The sequence below is a fragment of the Peromyscus maniculatus genome, chromosome 21 (genome assembly GCF_049852395.1).
Source record: "Peromyscus maniculatus bairdii isolate BWxNUB_F1_BW_parent chromosome 21, HU_Pman_BW_mat_3.1, whole genome shotgun sequence".
In the NCBI taxonomy this organism is placed as follows: Eukaryota; Metazoa; Chordata; class Mammalia; order Rodentia; family Cricetidae; genus Peromyscus; species Peromyscus maniculatus.
Window position 1 is genome coordinate 48,804,019 of NC_134872.1, and position 16,406 is coordinate 48,820,424.

Below are 16,406 nucleotides of genomic sequence, written 5' to 3' on the forward strand. Positions count from 1 at the left end.
GTATGGGACCTGCACAGCAAAATAAGCTAGCCCTCTGGCCCACTAGAGCGTCCCACCCCACGCTGTCATGCCTTTTCTTGTTGCTTCTTTCTGAACTCCCTCTCTCCCAAACCCTGGCGCCTCTGCCCTTCCTCTGTTCCAAGTCTATTCTGGGCCGTATCCAGTTCCTTCAGTTGGGCCTCTGAGCCCTCCCTCACGGTCTGACTCTTCCTCACCCTCTCCCCGATTCTGTTACTTTTTCTGTCACTGTTGATCTTCAAGGGCCGTAGACTGCTTTCTCCTGCACCCTGCCGAGATGAGTCTGCCCCTGGCACTGGGGTTTTCTAGACTGTTCTACGCTGGTTCAGTGTGGGTGGGGCCAGGCTAGCCAATTCCGGCAGCAGAGCCTCACTGAAGCAACAGGCTTGCCTAGGGGCTAGCTGGAGGCAGGGACCCAAGGACAGTCTGTGCTCTTGGCTGCAGGAGGGATGGATGGTGAAGGAGTAAAGGGTCCCATGGGACAGCGGCGGGAGGCCGAGGGAAGCTGTGCTTCCTCCTAGGACTGCTTCCAGCCCAGGGCCTGAGCCAGCATGCAAGATGGGCAAGGCTGGGGCACGCACTTGCAGAGGTCTTCACCTTAGGGCAGGCAGCAGTGACTGTAGTCGGCCCTGGGAGTGGTAGCTACAACAGACATGGCTGGGTGGCAGGGTCTGCCTTCCCCGTGTAAATGTTGCCACCTGTTACTGTCACAGTCCCTTCGTCACCCCTGTCCAGCTGTGCAGAGGAGGAAAACGAAGCCCATTTGGTAACATGCAAACTGCAGAGCACATGGCCAAGTGGACCACACCCTCTGAGGAGGGGCTGAGACCCTTTCTTGGCTGTTGAATCCCCTGCAAGGACACACCTGATACTTCCTGTGCTTTCCAGTCCACCTGCCTCACCCTGACAAGACTCCTGGTGTGTCAGAAGACTGCCTGAATGCCAGAGGACTCCTTCCCCATCCACTAGAGCCACCCCCCATTCATCTACCTCTAGCAGTCACCACACAAGTCAGATCATCAAATTCCCATGTTTTATTTTCTGTAGAAAGCCCCAGCCTCACCTACCCTGGACCCCATCTCCAGGGCTACCGGAACGTGGAGAAGCTCTGGGTGCCAGTACAGGAAGCATAAGGGACACCCCGGGAGCGAATCTGCAGGGTGTGGAAGGTGAGGGGTGGATTGGGGCCTGACGAGCCAGGGTTCAGGGACTCGGTGTGGGGTTCCATCACGGTTATAGGAACTGCATAGAAGAGCATCTGTGGCCGGTCATCATGGCGTCTCAGTGTGCCCTTACCCAGGAGGTGCAGGATGCAGGAGAGGACATCGGTGCTGCTGCACATAGCTCCCCTGCCAAGGCCACTGACCAAACCCCGAGGAGGACATGGGCCTTTTTTCCAAGCTTCCAGCACCTGATACCAAGATCAGAGAGGAAATCGGGTCAAAACATGGAGCTCCCTACTGTCTGCCTTCCATGACAGTCACATGCTCCCAGGACTGGTAGGCCCTAAGCAGGGCAAGTGCGGCCCAGTCTCGCCCATCACACACTGAGAGGCTGTACAGTGAGTCAGACGCTTCAAATACGGGCCCACCACCTCCTGTGGGCAGCACCCCATGGCCATGCCCACCGCTGCCTACCAGATAGACAAGCCGGTCAATGTGCAAGCCCTCATCCCCATGAGCCTTGAGGATTCGGACGACAAGGCAATTCAGAAGGTTCCTTCTCTTCTCCAAGTTCCGGCCTTCTTCGTCCTCGGCTTTCAGGTACGTCTGAGGTGGGATGAGCCACACATTCCCCCTCCTTGGCCTGGGTTCCTCACTGTCATCTCGAATCTTGAGCACTCCTGAAACAAGCATTGGTCGCTGGGTTGGGGAGGGCCCTGAGAGGGCCCGCCCCCGGCTCAGAGCAGCCCTCCCGGGCCTTCAGTGCATACCTCCCGATACATCTTTCTGCTCCTGGAGGTCCAAGGGGCCTCTCGATGAGGTGAGAGGCCCGATGGCTTGCTTGAGCACATGTGGAGGAAGCTCTGAGAGCGCCAGCAGACTCTCCACAGACACCACCTTAGAAGAGGGAACAAGCATTCAAGGCCTCCCCAGGGGCGAACTGGGGAGGCTGGGGGCAAGAGAAGGGAGTCAGAAGGGACCGGCCACCTTTAGGTCGTTGAGATACAGCAGCAGCCACATCTGCACTGTGGACACATGCAGAAGCTGGTCACCAAACTGCACTTCCGCCCGGCCCTGCCAGGTCCACTGCAATCGTCTCTGTGGGTCCTTCTCTAAGACGGAGTGGCTCTGGCCTGGAGAAGTACCAGGGGAGGGGAGGGGAGGGAGACCAGGAGGAGGGAAAGGAGGGGCATGCACCGTCAGTCTAGCTTGGCCTTGCTGATCTCTGTGCGCACAGGCAGAACTTCTGGGAATGGTGGCTCTTGATCTCAGCTTCCCTAAGAGCCTTGGGTATCAAGGAGCCGGTCTGTGCCAAGCAGGTTCATTTGATTAGAGACAAACCCCTGGCCTAGGAAGGCTTGTCCCCCTGCTTGACTGGGACTCCCCAGGGGACTCTGCTCTTTGCCCGATGTCGTTCCCGGTCTCGAGTCTCATCTGCAGTGAACATTTCCAGACTAAATGTGACTGTTGAGGGGGAGTGCACCCACTCTTTTCTGGTTTTGAGACAGGGTCTCTCTGTGTAGCACCAGCTGGCCTAGAACTCACTGTGCAGACCAGGCTGGACTTAGACCAGAGTTCTGGGATTAAAGGTGTACTCCACCATGCCTGGCCACACACCCACTCTTAAAGCCCTTTCTTGTGGCCTATCTTAGAAGACTTCTGCCTCCGTCTCCCCAATTCCCACAGAGATTCCTAGGGTCCGGATCCCAACAGCAACCCCATTTCCAGCTAAAACTTAAACCTTCTCCATTTTCCCTCAGAGCCATCCTGTCCCCCTAAGGGAGTCATAGCTCCCGTACCCTGTACCCCCTGCACAAGGGCATGCTGGGAGGCCATGTGTGTAGCCATGCAGGTTTCTAACTTCAGCACCTACCCCAGCTCCAGGTCCCTTTCCCAGTAGCCTCCCCTGTCCCCAAGGCCAAGCCCTCCTCCCGGCCGGTCGCTTACTCTTGCTGTAGAAGTTGGAGTAGTGGGTTAAGGTCCCCTTCAGGTACGAGGGCAGGCATGTTGTAGGGTTGAGCATGTGGCAGACAGAGGTGACGGGCCAGTAGCGTGGAGACAGGACGAGTACACACACTTCTGGCATTGTCCCTTCATAATAAAGCTCCTCATCCCCCTCCTCTTCCTCCTCCTCCTCCTCCTCCCCCTCCTCCTCCTCTTCTGCCATAGCCGCAGCTGCTGTCTCCCTAGCAGCCTCTTCCTTCTTGGTCTTGTGCTCCTTGCCACTGTCCTCGTGGGCCCCCTGAAAGGGAACGAGGTTCACAAATGCTGAAGCCCCTCCTCCCTCCTCCCCGCTCCCTGCTCAGCCCTTCCTTCCCTGGCACCCACCTGTATCTTCTTCTCTGTGTCTTCCAGCTTCAGGAGCTCCTGATCGAGCTGCTGGAGCTGGTAAACGTGGAACTGGCGCTGCAGCTCCTCTGAGATGCTCAGGCTCTGGAGCATCTGTTGGGGAAGACGGTTCGGGAAGCAGAGGCCAATCTGTTCCAGCACAGCCCCCTCCAGCCAGCTCGAGCCCACGCTCAGGAGTCGGTCAGCCATGTAATGCCTGCAGCACACACGGTCGGCCAGGTCTCAGTGCGGGAGCCAGCTTGGCCCAGGTTCTCACTCTTGCCTGCTTGTATCTCAGACGCAGGCCCCGTGAGCCGGCTCTGCCCCACAACAGGCAACCTGCCTTCTCCATATCCCACTCAACAGATCTCAACTCACTGGTAGTAATGCTCAAAGGTGGTGGCTATCTCCCGGCTGGAGAAAATCAGGACAGACTCCAGGCATCGCTGCAACTGAGCCAGCATCTCCATCCCCCGGGCTCCGCCCATCCGACTGCCTTGGATCCGCTGGTCAATGTGCCTAGCAAACTGCTCACTCACCTGAGTGGAGAGCACAGGAAAACCACAAGTGAGTGAGCCAGTGGGGAGAACCGTGGGGAAGGCTGAGAACGCAGGCAGGGATGACAACCGCGTGCATCCATCGCTCAGCCTCCACGCCCCGCTTCAGGAGGCACTAGGGATGGAAATCAGGACTAAGAAGCATACACAGCACCACAGAGCTACAGCCCAGCCCGGCAGACACCTTCATTAACAAATCAGCAACACAACTCTGAAAAGTCACCCCCCTATCATCTAAAATCACATCATTTAAAAATGAAGACATTAGCTGGGCACGATGGCACTGGAGAGACAGAGGCAGACGTTTTAGGAACTGAGGAGGGCAGCGAGTATAGCTCTCTATCAGCAGAGCACTTGCCTAGCAAGCACAAGGCCCTGGGTTCGATCCCTAACACCACATAAACAGGTATAATGGTACAGCCGGAAATTTCAGCACTCAGGAAACAGAGGCAGGAGGATCAGGATTCTAAGTCATTCTTAGGCTACATAGTGAGTTTAAGACCAGCCTAGGATACATGAACCTTTGAAAAAGCTGGGTGTGGTAGCTCACACCTTTAATCCCAGACATAGGCATATTCTGGGATGCATAGGCAGGCTGACCTCTGAGTTCACGGCCTGGAGGCCAGCCAGAGCCAGAGATACAAGTTGAGACTATCTATCACCTATCTATTTATCTATCTTTATCATTCATCCATCCATCCATCCATCCATCCATCCATCCATCCATCCATCCATCCATCCATCCATCCATCCATCCATCCATCCATCTTTATCATCTATCTATCTATCTATCTATCTATCTATCTATCTATCTATCTATCTATCTATCTATCTATCTATCTAAATATCTATTTATCTGTATTTATCATCTATCTATCTTTATCATCTATCTATCTTTATCATCTATCTATCTATTTATCTATCTTTATCATCTATCTATCTATCTTAACATGGTACATGTAATGATTTTTTCCCTAGTTTTCAATATATGGTCATAGAAAACTACTGCTCATCGCAGAATCGAGACTGGGGTGGTCCACTTTGGGAAGGCAGGAGAGAGTGTATAGGCCGAGGACCAGGTGAGGTGTGGGAGGAGCTTACATGGGCAGCTCTGAGGAAAGGGAGCCTCAGCAAGGCATCGGCACAGCCATTCTTCATTGCTAGCAAGAAGGCAGCTCGCGGCCCAAACAGCTCAGAGCTCGACTTCTGCAGCTTATAAAAGAGCTCGCAATAGCGTGGCACAAAGTCGTCATCCCTCCAGGATGAGGTCAGAAAGTTGTTCACCTGGAAGGAAGGGGCAGGAGCGTGAAAAGGCAGCCAATATGGTGCCGCCACAGCGCCCCACCCCCACTCCACACCTGCTGCTACCCACCTGCTCCTCGACCACCGAGCGCCAGCATCGGGTCAGGTTTCTCATGATGCTGCTCGGGAGGCCCCGAGTGGTCAAGGAGCTCCAGTCATGGCTTCTGTTTCTGCCCTCTGTGGGGACAGAGAAGTGGTAGGGTCAAGACGGGCAGAAGCCCTGAAGGCCTTTCCCAACAGGATGTCCCTCGAAGTGATGCTCCTGGATGGGGTGGCAAACAGAAGCTGGATAGCCTGAGCACGTGGGCGTGAAGGCGGACTGCTGCAAGCCGCAGGAAAACGGGAATGGATCTCGGCTGCCACCTCAAAAGCTACTACTTGGAAAGGTCAAGGACTTTCCGAAGGTCAAGCCATGGCTTAAGAAGTCTTGGTGATGTTTTAGCTTTTGTATATGTATTACCGATTCCTGCAATGATTTTCTTGTGTGCTATGTATACTTCCAAGAACTCATAACTGTATTTTATCTGAAATACCTATCAAGCATCCAAGGCCAAACGATCTCCTGAATTAAGGTATATTAGCTCAGACCCTCCTTTCTTATACAGCCTTAGTGGTATTTATATTAACAATGTAGACTTCTAACATTTTACCTAGCCACTTCTAGGAATGTAGACTGAGCACATAAATCCCTCTTGTTTTGATACACTAACCGATCATTAGGTCTCAGTTGACCTCCTCCTTTACCACTTCCCTTTGGGTTGTAAAAAAACGGGAGAAGGGGGGGGGGATCTGGGGTTGGAATGTAAAATGAATAGAAAAGTTAATAAAAAAAAAAAAGGAAAGAAAGCCTGACAGTCTGACAGTCACTGCCTGAGGAAAACTCTTGTCTGCCTTTATGACCCTGTAGGAATTCAAGCCTGGGGACCTTGCTTTGGCCAGAGCACTGCTGTTGCATGGGTATAGAACTGTAAACCTCAGAGACTGAGGATTCTGACTGGAGAACCAGATGGAGAACTGGAAGAATGAGGTGGAAGATGAGGAAGAGCCAGATGAGTAAGAATGAGATGAGAAAGACCAAGATGGGGCAGAACTAAGATGAAGGAATTAAGATAGAACTCAGAAGGGACAGCAGATAAATGTAGAGAGAAATCAGGCAAGAAAGGAGCTAGGCATGAGAACAGGACTGAAGCTGTGTAGACAGGATTTTATCCCTGAGGAATAAAGTAGATGGACAAAGAGCTCGGTATACTGAGATTTTTTTCCTGAAAATAATTCGGCTGTTCGTAGCTTCTCTTCTGGGCTCCCGGGAAGAAGATTATTAAGGCAGGTCCTTCATACTATTGAGAGGGGACAGTTCCGGAGCTCATGAGCTGGGCAGAGCCCCTGCTGGAGTCTGAAGTACTCACTGGGTGGAGGGATGGCCACCGCTGGAGGAGCCGCCTCACAGGGCTCCACGTGAACCAGCAGGTGGGTGAGACGGCGAACCCTGGAGGAGAAAGCTGCCGCGCGGCTCTGGGGGTTGTGGGCCGCCTCCCTGCACTCCAGGTACTGGTCCAGCAGCCACCCCAGGGAGCTGGTGCTGTCCTCGTCTGGAGGGGGGAAAAACAAAGCAGAGGATGACTTGTCCCCGGGGAAGCTGAGCTGTGGAGCTGGACAAGGAATAAAGAAGAGGACAGAATGACATGGGGACAGGAGCAGCCCTGGCTGGAAGGAGAGGGGACAAGGTTGGAGAACAGAACCCAGGTGTTTCTAGGGCAGGGTCTGCTGTGGGGTGGTTACCAGGAGACGTGATGTTCTGCACCAGGGGGCTGACCAGCGCCTCCCAGCAGGTCTTGCCCAGTGCTTGGGCGGCCTCGTCATCAGGGAGGAAGCGATCAGCAAAATTCTGCTCCTGGCGCAGAGCCCCGTTTAGTCTGGGGAGGAGAAGGGGGAGGTTCAGGCCTCACGGTTTACATTACTCAGTGTGCATCCCGCACCCACCCAGTACCCAACTCAGTATTCCAGAAGAGCCCCGGTCTAACAGGAACTCTACTCCAGCACTCAGAGAAATCTCTTTGCTTCCCATCATCCTCACACCTCAGAAGACTTCGACCGTCTCCAAGCCCTATCATAGACCTACCTCATGACATCCTAAGAACCCCACCCGAACCTGACCTTCCACACAGACCCGTGCAAGTTCTCACACACCTAGAACTCAGGTGCAGGAGGCTCCGGCGGTCCTCGGCTATGTCCTGGCTCCATGCCTGGGCCCGCACCATGTAGAAGAGGCGTGTGTGTCGGCACAGCTGCTCTCGAAATACTGGCCAGAAGGTGGGCTTGGGGCCCAGGACCTCCAGTCCCCGGATGCGTGTGTCAATGCCGCCCTGTTACACATGAGGCCTGTTTTTGCGGGCCCCACACCCTGACATAGGCTGGGGTAGCTTACACTTCGAGTTTCGACCCTTGAACTACCCCAGACTCAGGCTCAGGATCGACAGAGGGATCAGGGCTTGGGGCTGGAGTGGGGTAGTTTGGTGATAGAGACCTGGGTTTTATCCTCATGTGCTGGGGTTCGGAGACCTGTACCCCCGTACCCCAATCCCACCTGCTGGCAGCGCTTTATGCGGATCTGGATGATGGGCCAGAAGCGTGTCAAGTTCTCCAGAAGGATTACCCGGCTGGCAGAGGGCATCACGTTCACCTGGTGAGTGGCAGAGGGTTGTCACCCCGTGTGTGTAGATGGAGCTGCTAAGAACATCAGCTCTGGCGCCCCTGTCAGATCTCTCCCTGCTCCACCCCAGGGACATGGGGCTCCACACAAAAGGACTTTAGTGCTCCATGCCGAACGCCATCCCATAGACACCAGGACAGTAGACTCGTTTGTGCGGGGCTCACGATGGGAAAGCGTTAGGAGTTTAGAATCGGCGGGAAGAGAGGTCCTGCGAAAGGTGGGCTGATTGATGGCCCAGGGATCCCTACCGCATTGAGTTCTGTGTTGACAGAGTTGACGCTGTCACCCCCGCACACCACCACCCAGGCTGGCATGTAGCTGGAGTCCTCACCAGCCACCAGGAGAGTCAGCTGCCTGGGAGTGGGGAAGAGGAGCCAATGGGAACTGGAACCTGTCATGTCCACACCGGTGACTGGCAGGACGCTGGCGGGTGGGAGCTCGTTACCTGATGAGGACACCTTGGCGCATGTGCAAGGTGATGGAGTGGGATCCCGCATTGCCACTGGACTCCCAGTAGGTCTTGGGGTTGCGGTCCGTCAGCTTGCTGGCCCGGTGGGGGTTGGAGGACACCTCCACCTTCTCCCAGTACTTGTCTTTCTTCCTGTCCTCTCTGGAGCCTGGGGAGAGTGGGAAGGGGCGGAGGTCACAGGGGCGGAGGTCAGAGCCAGCTAGGTCTAGAGGGAAAAGGGCGATGTTGAACAGAGCAAGGACAGACACTAACCCTGACACAGATATCTCAGGAACACATCAAAGAAAGGGATTTGGATGGGCCGGTGGGTTCGTCTGTGGTCTTCAATCTGGCCCAGGACCATCTGGAGCCGGAACATGGGAGAAAGTTGGGTTCACAGAGGGGCACAAGACTCGTGCAAACACAGATGGAGGCGAGGTGAGACAGTAAGGGAACGGACGTCCCCAGGCTCGCTCAAGCCGTCTCGCTATTCCAGGTTTCCACCCCCACCCCCACCCCCACCATTGCTCAGGATCCATGTTCTTATGCAGCTCAGAACCCTGACTGCTCTCTGCCCTCTCTCCTGACCTGGATACAGCCACCCAGGATGTTGGTGGTGAGTTTCCGGTAGAGGTGGGCATGCTTCTCACACTTGAACACCATGTCCCGCAGCTCCTGAGCCAACTCCAGCTTCCCTAGATGCTTTTCCAGGGCCTTGGAGATGGCTTCTCGGGCTCCCAGCTGATTTAGTATCACCGCATAGTCCCGGCTCGTGGAGGTCAGGCGGTGTAGGAAAAAGATTAGCTCCTGGAGCACCTGGGAGGGGATGTCAGGGGGGCAGTGAGTAAAAGGGCGAGCCTGGGCTACATGGAGAGCTGCGGTGACACATGCCCACTCTGTGCTGGGAGCTGAGCAGGGCAGAGTGTGGACGAAAGTGACGGGCTAGGAGAGACCCAAGTCAGGTGGAGTTAGAGAATCAAGTCACACACTCACGGGAAGAGCCTCCCTGGCCCTCCCCCCACGGCCTCCATCCCCGGGGTTCTTGCCCAGTGAGTAAGTATGTGGGGAACAGAGAACCCTGGGTTTTTGTTTTTTGTTTAATTCAAGAACCAGTTGTAGGACTGGCCTTGAGATGTCTAGGCCCCCAGCCCAGACACTTCAGAGGGTTGGAAGGCAATGGATAAGGCCTGAATTCATTGCGGACCCTGTGATTCTAGCTTGAAAACCGAAGGCATTGACTTGGGACACTCACCAACCCCTGACCTTTGACCCTCCTGAAGCCTTCTGTACCCGGAACCTGCTATAGATAATTCTACCTCCTTCTTCACTCCCCTTCCTCTCTTAAAGGTTTATTTACTTCATGTGTATGAGTGTTTGCTTGCAAGTACGTATTGCACCAGATCCCGTGGAACTGGAGGCACAGACGGTTGTGAACTGCCCTGTTGGTGCTGGGAACTGAACCTGGGTCCTCTGCAAGAGTAGCAAGTACTCTTAACCTCAGAGTTATCTCTCTAGCTCCCTCCCCTTCCTCTTAAAGGCCTGGCTAAAAAGGAGCCATGGAGCTCTTGTTTCTATTTGCATAAGGAAGCACAGGACAGGGCTGGGGAGATGTCTCAGAGGTTGAGAGCACTGGCTGCTCTTTTCAGAGGTCCTGAGTTCAATGGTGGCTCACAACCATCTGTAATGAGATCTGATGCCCTCTTCTGGCCTGCAGGCATACATGCAAGCAGACCACTGTATATACAATAAATAAATACATTTAAAAAAAGGAAGCACAGGACGGACACACAAATTAATACAGGTGGGTTACCCATAAGGAGTGTGGTGGGGGACATGGAGAAAACAGAAATTAGGTAGGAGCCAGAATTCTCAATGAATACCTTGTGTCATTCTGACTTGTGAGCTTTGTGAATATATTACCTATTTAGAAAAATAAAATTTCATTTTAAAGGCAAAAATTAACCCAAGAGCACAAAGGCTCTATCTATTGTACCCCAGGCCATGCCCAGGGGTCTGCTTCACGTGTCTTCCCCTCCCAGCATCTCCCCAGAATGGGACAGGGTTACCTCTCGGTCAGTATTGGGGGACCGAAGGCAGGCCATGCAGGCATCCATGGCCTCATGCCAGGGCAGCAACAGCGCATCCGGGAACTTCACCAGCCGCATCAGGATTCTAGGAGGAGAGGCAGGAGAGGGAAGGCAGAGAAAGATAGAGCTGGCCCGAGGCTCTCCTGTGCCCTTCCTGGCCCTCACAACTCGCTCACCTCAGCACGGTCAGGTGCAGGGCCTTGTTGGTGGCTGGAGTATCCAGGCTCTGCATCAGTGTGAGGAAGGGCTGGGGCTGCCGCTGGAGCTGCAGCACGCAGGCTTTGACCTCATTTTCCTGGGGAGTGTCGGAGCTGAGGGCTCGCTCCAGATCCACAAGGAGCTTCCCGGATGGGCCCAAGCCCTCCACCAGACGCTGCAGGGCGGGGCTGGCACTCTGAGAAGGGGGTTCTTTTGCTACAGGAACAGGGGTGTGGTAAGAATTGGCTAGTTCTCAGGACCCATGTCAGGCAGCTCCATGTATCCGACACCCTCATTTGGCCTTGGGTACCTGCACTCACACGTACAACACTCCCCCCCTCCCCCCCCCCCGCACATATACATATAATTAAAAATAAAACCTTATAGAAACAAAAGCTACATGGCAGTTCATGCTTGTAATCGCAGGACTGAATAGGTGGAGATGGGTGGATCTTTGCAAGAACCAGGGCAGCAAGAGAACTTGCCTAAAAAAACAGGGGTGGTGGGGCTGGAGAGGTGGCTCAGTGGTTGAGAGCACTGGCTGCTCTTCCAGAGGACTCGGGTTCAGTTCCCAGCGCCCACATGGCAGCTCACAACCACCTGTTGAACTTCAAGCCCAGGAGATCCAGTGCTCTCTTCTGGCCACTTTGGGCACCTTGTGCACACAGTACACAGACACAGACAGGCAAAACACCCACATGATATCATAGAAGGGTTTTGTTTTGGTTTGGTTTTTTGCTTGGTAGTTTTTGAGACAGGGTTTCTCTGTGTAGCCCTGGCTGTCCTGGAACTCACTCTGTAGACCAGGCTGGCTTCAGACTCAGAGATCTGCCTGCCTCTGCCTCCTGAGTGCTGGGATTAAAGGAGAGTGCCACCACCACCTGACTAAAATAAAATTAATTTAGATAAATAAAAAGAAAGATAAATGGTAGCTAAGGAATGACATCTGTAGTTGTCCTCTGGTACACACACACACAGACACACACACACACACACACACACACACACAGACACACACACAGGATTCTGGGTAGGACATGTCTTTCAGATAAGACGGCACAACAGCTGGAAGAGACATCCTTGTGAGGACCCCTTCCCGAAGGCGGGTCTCTCAGCCACTATCTGCAGGGCACCCACCTTCTGCACTAGCCACACCTTCAGATTCCTGAGGCTGGGCCTCAGCTCTGAACAGGAATATAGCTTGCTGGGCATCGAGCAGACACGGGTAGCCCAGCTGCCTTGCCAGGGCTTCGGGCCCATACTTCCTGTAGATATAGCAGTTGGTCAGGTCCCTCAGAGCACTGTCGTCAAGTTGCTGAGGCAGAGAGAGCAGAAGGTCCTGGGCCAGCTCAATGGGCACGGTCAGCTCGGGCAGGATCTCATCGTCCAGAACATGCTATGGGGAGAAAGTCACCCTGCAGGCAGCTGAATGAACAGACGCTGAGAGACACTTTGTAGGAACGGGGATCTGTCTACACACACACACACACACACACACACACACACACACACACACACACACACACATCTGCCCGCCACTCTGAACCGGCGGGAGGCCCATCAACACTTGCATCTCTGAACATTCCAGACTCCTCCCCTGGGGGCCCCTGATGATGTCTGACCGCACAAATGTTATGGTTCAGAGCTGCTGGGGACCCTGAGAAGTGCCTACCTCCCCATCCAGGTTGTCCTGAAGGAGCTGTACAACTTGCTGACGATCTTCTGCACTTAGCTTCTTGATGAAAAAGAGGAGCTCCCACCACTCCGCCTGGGCCAGGTGCTCACTCTCTTCGGCGTCTTCCTCCTCAGGCACCACAAAGGGCACAGCAAAGAGCTCAGTCATGGGCTTCCAGCGCCTGGAGGGTGGGGCTGTGAAAACGGGGCGTGGCCATGTCACTGCCCAGCCAGGCCGACCACTGCTGCCCCTCCGCTCAGAGCTGACCCCTCCCAGAGCTCACCTACACCCAGTGCTCCACTGACCACTGCCCCCTGGTACTCAACAGTCTCAACCACATCCTCAATGTCTTCCTCGAAGCCCAGGATCTCCAGCATGTGCCAGTGAACCCAGTAGGTGCGGCCTGTTGACTCCCACAACACCTGGAGAGTGGGGGGAAAGAGGGAGGGGAAGAGAGGCCCTGCTACTGTCCACAGCGTAACCACCTCCAACAGCCGAACACTGTTATTCGGAATACAGACAGCCTCACTTCCGCTTCGGCAATGGACGCCACCTCCGTTCTCCATCTATTCTAATTTCATTTTTATTTTCTTTCAGACAGGGTCTCACGTAGTCCAGACTGGCCTCAACACTGCTATGTAGCCAAGGTTGGCCTTGAACTCCTGATCCTCCTGCCTCTACTTCCCCAGCACTGGGATTACAAGCATGTGCGTCCGTGCCTGGCTCTCCTGACCCCAGGCGACTCTGGGCTTCCCTCTGGCCCCGAGCAGCCCCTCTTCCTGACCTCCTGTGCCCACCTGTCCCAGGCTCTCCGAGCAGCCCTCCCTTCAACCGGCCACCCCTCTGCCCTTTTGACCTAAACTGAGCTGGCTTGTAAGAGCCTCCGTACAGAAGTTACGCCCTACCCAGAATAAACCGTTCAGTGCCCGCCACTGCGCAGCCCTCACCTGCACAGGCGGCACACCATCGTTGCTCTGCCGGAACTTGCCCTCGTCCCCAGCAGAGACCTCTTCGTAATTTTCCAGCATCCGTACCCGCATCCCAGGCTGCAGGTGGTCCCGCACGTACAAGGCGTAGGTATTGGCACTTGCAAATTCCGTGGGGGGGCGAAACCGCTTTGACCTCCTGATAAGCTGGGTGTGGGGGCGGGAGAACTCGGAGCCGGCTTCCGCCGGCTCAGGCTGGAAAATGGAAGAGGGGGACCGTGCCAACCTCCCTGGTCCGCTGGAGGCCCAGTCCCAGCGCATGGCCTGCACCAGCTCAGAGATCAGAGTGCCCATGGCCATACTGAATTCCAGTTCCAGCCGACCCCTCCCTGCATTCAGCTCCGCGGGAACAAAGCTGTTCTGGGCTCCTTGCTCTCCCGCATTGCCACTCAGCTGGTCCAGGAGGAAGGTGACGTGCAAGTACCGTTTCACCAGGGAGAAGAGCAGCCGTCCTGGGACCTGTAGGACACACCTTTGATCCTCACCCATCCTGTCTTTGTCTTCTGTCCCTCTTTCCACAGCATCCTCAGCTCCCGCCACCCTACACCCTCACAGGATACCTGTGGGAGATGAACGCCCTCAAAAGACATGGGGTGCTCGGCGAGGGTAGCCTGTGCAAAGAGCGCCAGCAGCGCACAGCGACTGTCAAAATCCAGGTGCTTTTCGATGGCCTCTTGCTGGCTCAGTGACAGGAGGATCTGGGTCCGGGTCCCTGGAACCCACAGCTCCAATCAGAAGCAGCTCCCCGAGCTCACTAGTTTTCTGCTTCCTAACAATCCTCTGCCAGCACTCATCCGAAATGACATATTTTGTTGATTTGCTTTTAGAGCCAAAGTTTACTCTCTCTCTCTCTCATGCACACACTACAACAGTCTAAGCTCTTCTTTTGCATAAAAAGCTAACGAACTATGTTCTTGCTCACTCAGTTTTCCCTCCACAAGCATTTCCCCCCAACCCCTCGCCCCACTGTTTTCTTCCAACTTAAAGCGAATGACAACGGAACTATTTACGTACTGATGAGGTCAGAAGCTCCTGTCACAGTGTCCTGTGAATCCCTGAGCCGACCCAGACCCTCTCCTGTTCTCCCTTCCTCCCAAAACTGCCCCTCACCAGCATCATGGGAGGACAGAGCTTGTATCATCCGGCCGGCACTCCAGCGGATCTGATAATCAGGACTACTCAACATGTGCATGAGCAAGTCCAGGACTCTGGAGTCTTTGAAGACCCCCGTGAGGGGCTCGATGCTGGCATAAGCACTGAGGACATGGACGGTGTGAAGGAGGGGGGCAGGAGGGGCGGTGCCCACACACTCCTGCAGCTGACGAAGGGCCCTCTGAATCAAGGATTTCACGTCTGTTTCCATCTCCCCCAGCACAGATTTGTCAAGAGACCCAGCGTCTGCAGACTCCTGGGAAGGTCCGATGACTTGGCCATCCTCGCCCAGCATCTTGTGGCAGTTGGCATAGATCTCATCGTCAGACATCCACAGCAGGATATGCTCAGCCTTGCAGTCCACTTGGCCTGAGTCCCCTTCCCCATCATCTCCGCGCCTGAGGATGAGCCAGCGGATCTGATACTCAGGGTGCCCATCGTGGCCTACCCGCTGGCGGATCAATTCATCAGGATAGGCATGCAAGCCCGGCCCCAGGGGCACCCTGAATTCTCTGTAGCGGAGTTCCCCCACCATCCTGGCACCTGAGACACACGAGAGAGAGAGAGAGAAAAGGCAAGCTAAGTGAGAGGGGAGGTCAGAAAATCAAGGGCATCCAGGAGTTGACGGAGCAAATGCAGCAACAGCTGTTCGCTTGGGTGGGGTAAAGCTGGGCCTGCTTCGGGCTGGGTGAGGCCGGGGCTGGGCAGAACACTGTGGAGCTTGTTCTTCGAGGGCAAATCTCGGAGCTAAAAGGTCTCCAAGGCATGCAGCCTCGAGTGGGTTGGTTCGGAAAGCGGGAGGGGCAGTGGCATAGGGCAGGGATGGATTTACAAATGAAGCCCAAGGTCCTGGGGCAGATAAAAGATAACTAAAAGATAACCCAGGGAAAGGGGTGTGTGAAGGCACAGGATCGTGTCGGAGAGGGATGCAATCTCTAAACTGAAGCACTGTGTTTTGAGGCCCAAAGGCAAGAGTACTGACAGTGAAATGGCCATCAGCAAAGCATGATGGACTGGGAGAAGGGGTAGGAACGGAGACATCCATGACTAGAGCAATCGCAGAACAGGGACTGGGGAAGGACGCGAGGCTAGGGAAAAGGTGCACCAGGGGTCCGATGGGTAAGGGGCGCGAGGCTTGGTGGATGGGGACCAAGACCTGATAAATTCGGGAGCGGTCGCGGCGGGATGGGATGGGGGTGGGGGTTAGGCCCAATAAAGGAGAGCCCTAAAGCATGGTGCGGAAAGGGACGCGGGGCTCCGCGGGCGATCGGAAGCCCAGAATAGGGGCAGGGGCCGCGGTGGGGCGCTGGCCACCTCAGAAGTCCGCCGGGATCCTGGCGCGAGGCCTGTCCTTTGCAGAGCTAGGGACGCGCGGCACACGATGGCGGCTGCGGCGCTGGCGAATGTTCGGGCCCCGCCTGGGCCCCCCGAAGGGGTCGAGGCGCAGAGGAGGGGGCGTGCCTCTGCAGGCGGGCAGAGGGCGGGGCCCGCGGGGGGACAGCCGTCGGCGCCGGCGCACTGCTTGCCTGCTGTCGCGGGGCGGAGCCTGGTCCCGGCTGGGGCGCGCTGAGGTTCCGCTCCCTGTACCCCGCCGCTGCTCGTTTCCGTCAGACTTAGAGGAAAGCTGGGGGCCGGCGGCGGGCGGAGCCGCGGATGCCACCTCGACGACACGGCCCTCCAGCACCGCACCGCCCTTTCCTCTTCCTTCCAGCCCTCCTTCCTGCTGCCGGAAGTGCCTTCCCCTTCCCCAAAGCCAGAACTGGAAAAGACCTTGGAGGTCAT

General features: G+C 55.4%; 1 protein-coding gene across 5 annotated transcripts; it reads right to left on the reverse strand.

The window, feature by feature from the left end:
• Nucleotides 1–1,037: 1,037 nt before the first annotated feature.
• Cul7 (cullin 7) lies at nucleotides 1,038–16,330 on the reverse strand. Of its 5 annotated transcripts, none has more exons than XM_016009082.3 (26): nucleotides 16,151–16,320; nucleotides 14,487–15,167; nucleotides 14,033–14,184; nucleotides 13,434–13,931; nucleotides 12,770–12,908; nucleotides 12,484–12,680; nucleotides 11,949–12,207; nucleotides 10,790–11,027; nucleotides 10,593–10,698; nucleotides 9,115–9,342; nucleotides 8,800–8,890; nucleotides 8,524–8,695; nucleotides 8,327–8,432; nucleotides 7,953–8,048; nucleotides 7,556–7,731; nucleotides 7,148–7,281; nucleotides 6,775–6,957; nucleotides 5,439–5,545; nucleotides 5,168–5,350; nucleotides 3,888–4,048; nucleotides 3,510–3,726; nucleotides 3,129–3,423; nucleotides 2,169–2,314; nucleotides 1,952–2,078; nucleotides 1,656–1,861; nucleotides 1,038–1,429 (listed from the first exon to the last, which is right to left on the reverse strand). In XM_016009082.3, exons 2-26 carry the CDS (start codon nucleotides 15,157–15,159, stop codon nucleotides 1,106–1,108), a joined length of 5,214 nt encoding a protein of 1,737 aa, XP_015864568.3. In that variant the 5' UTR covers nucleotides 15,160–15,167; nucleotides 16,151–16,320; the 3' UTR covers nucleotides 1,038–1,105. The 5 variants fall into 5 exon arrangements, with proteins under 5 accessions (XP_015864568.3, XP_006990888.4, XP_076413829.1 ...); XM_006990826.4 differs by having other exon boundaries at nucleotides 14,583–15,167; nucleotides 16,151–16,317; XM_076557714.1 differs by having other exon boundaries at nucleotides 14,583–15,167; nucleotides 15,939–16,214.
• Between the last annotated feature and the right edge of the window lie 76 nt (nucleotides 16,331–16,406).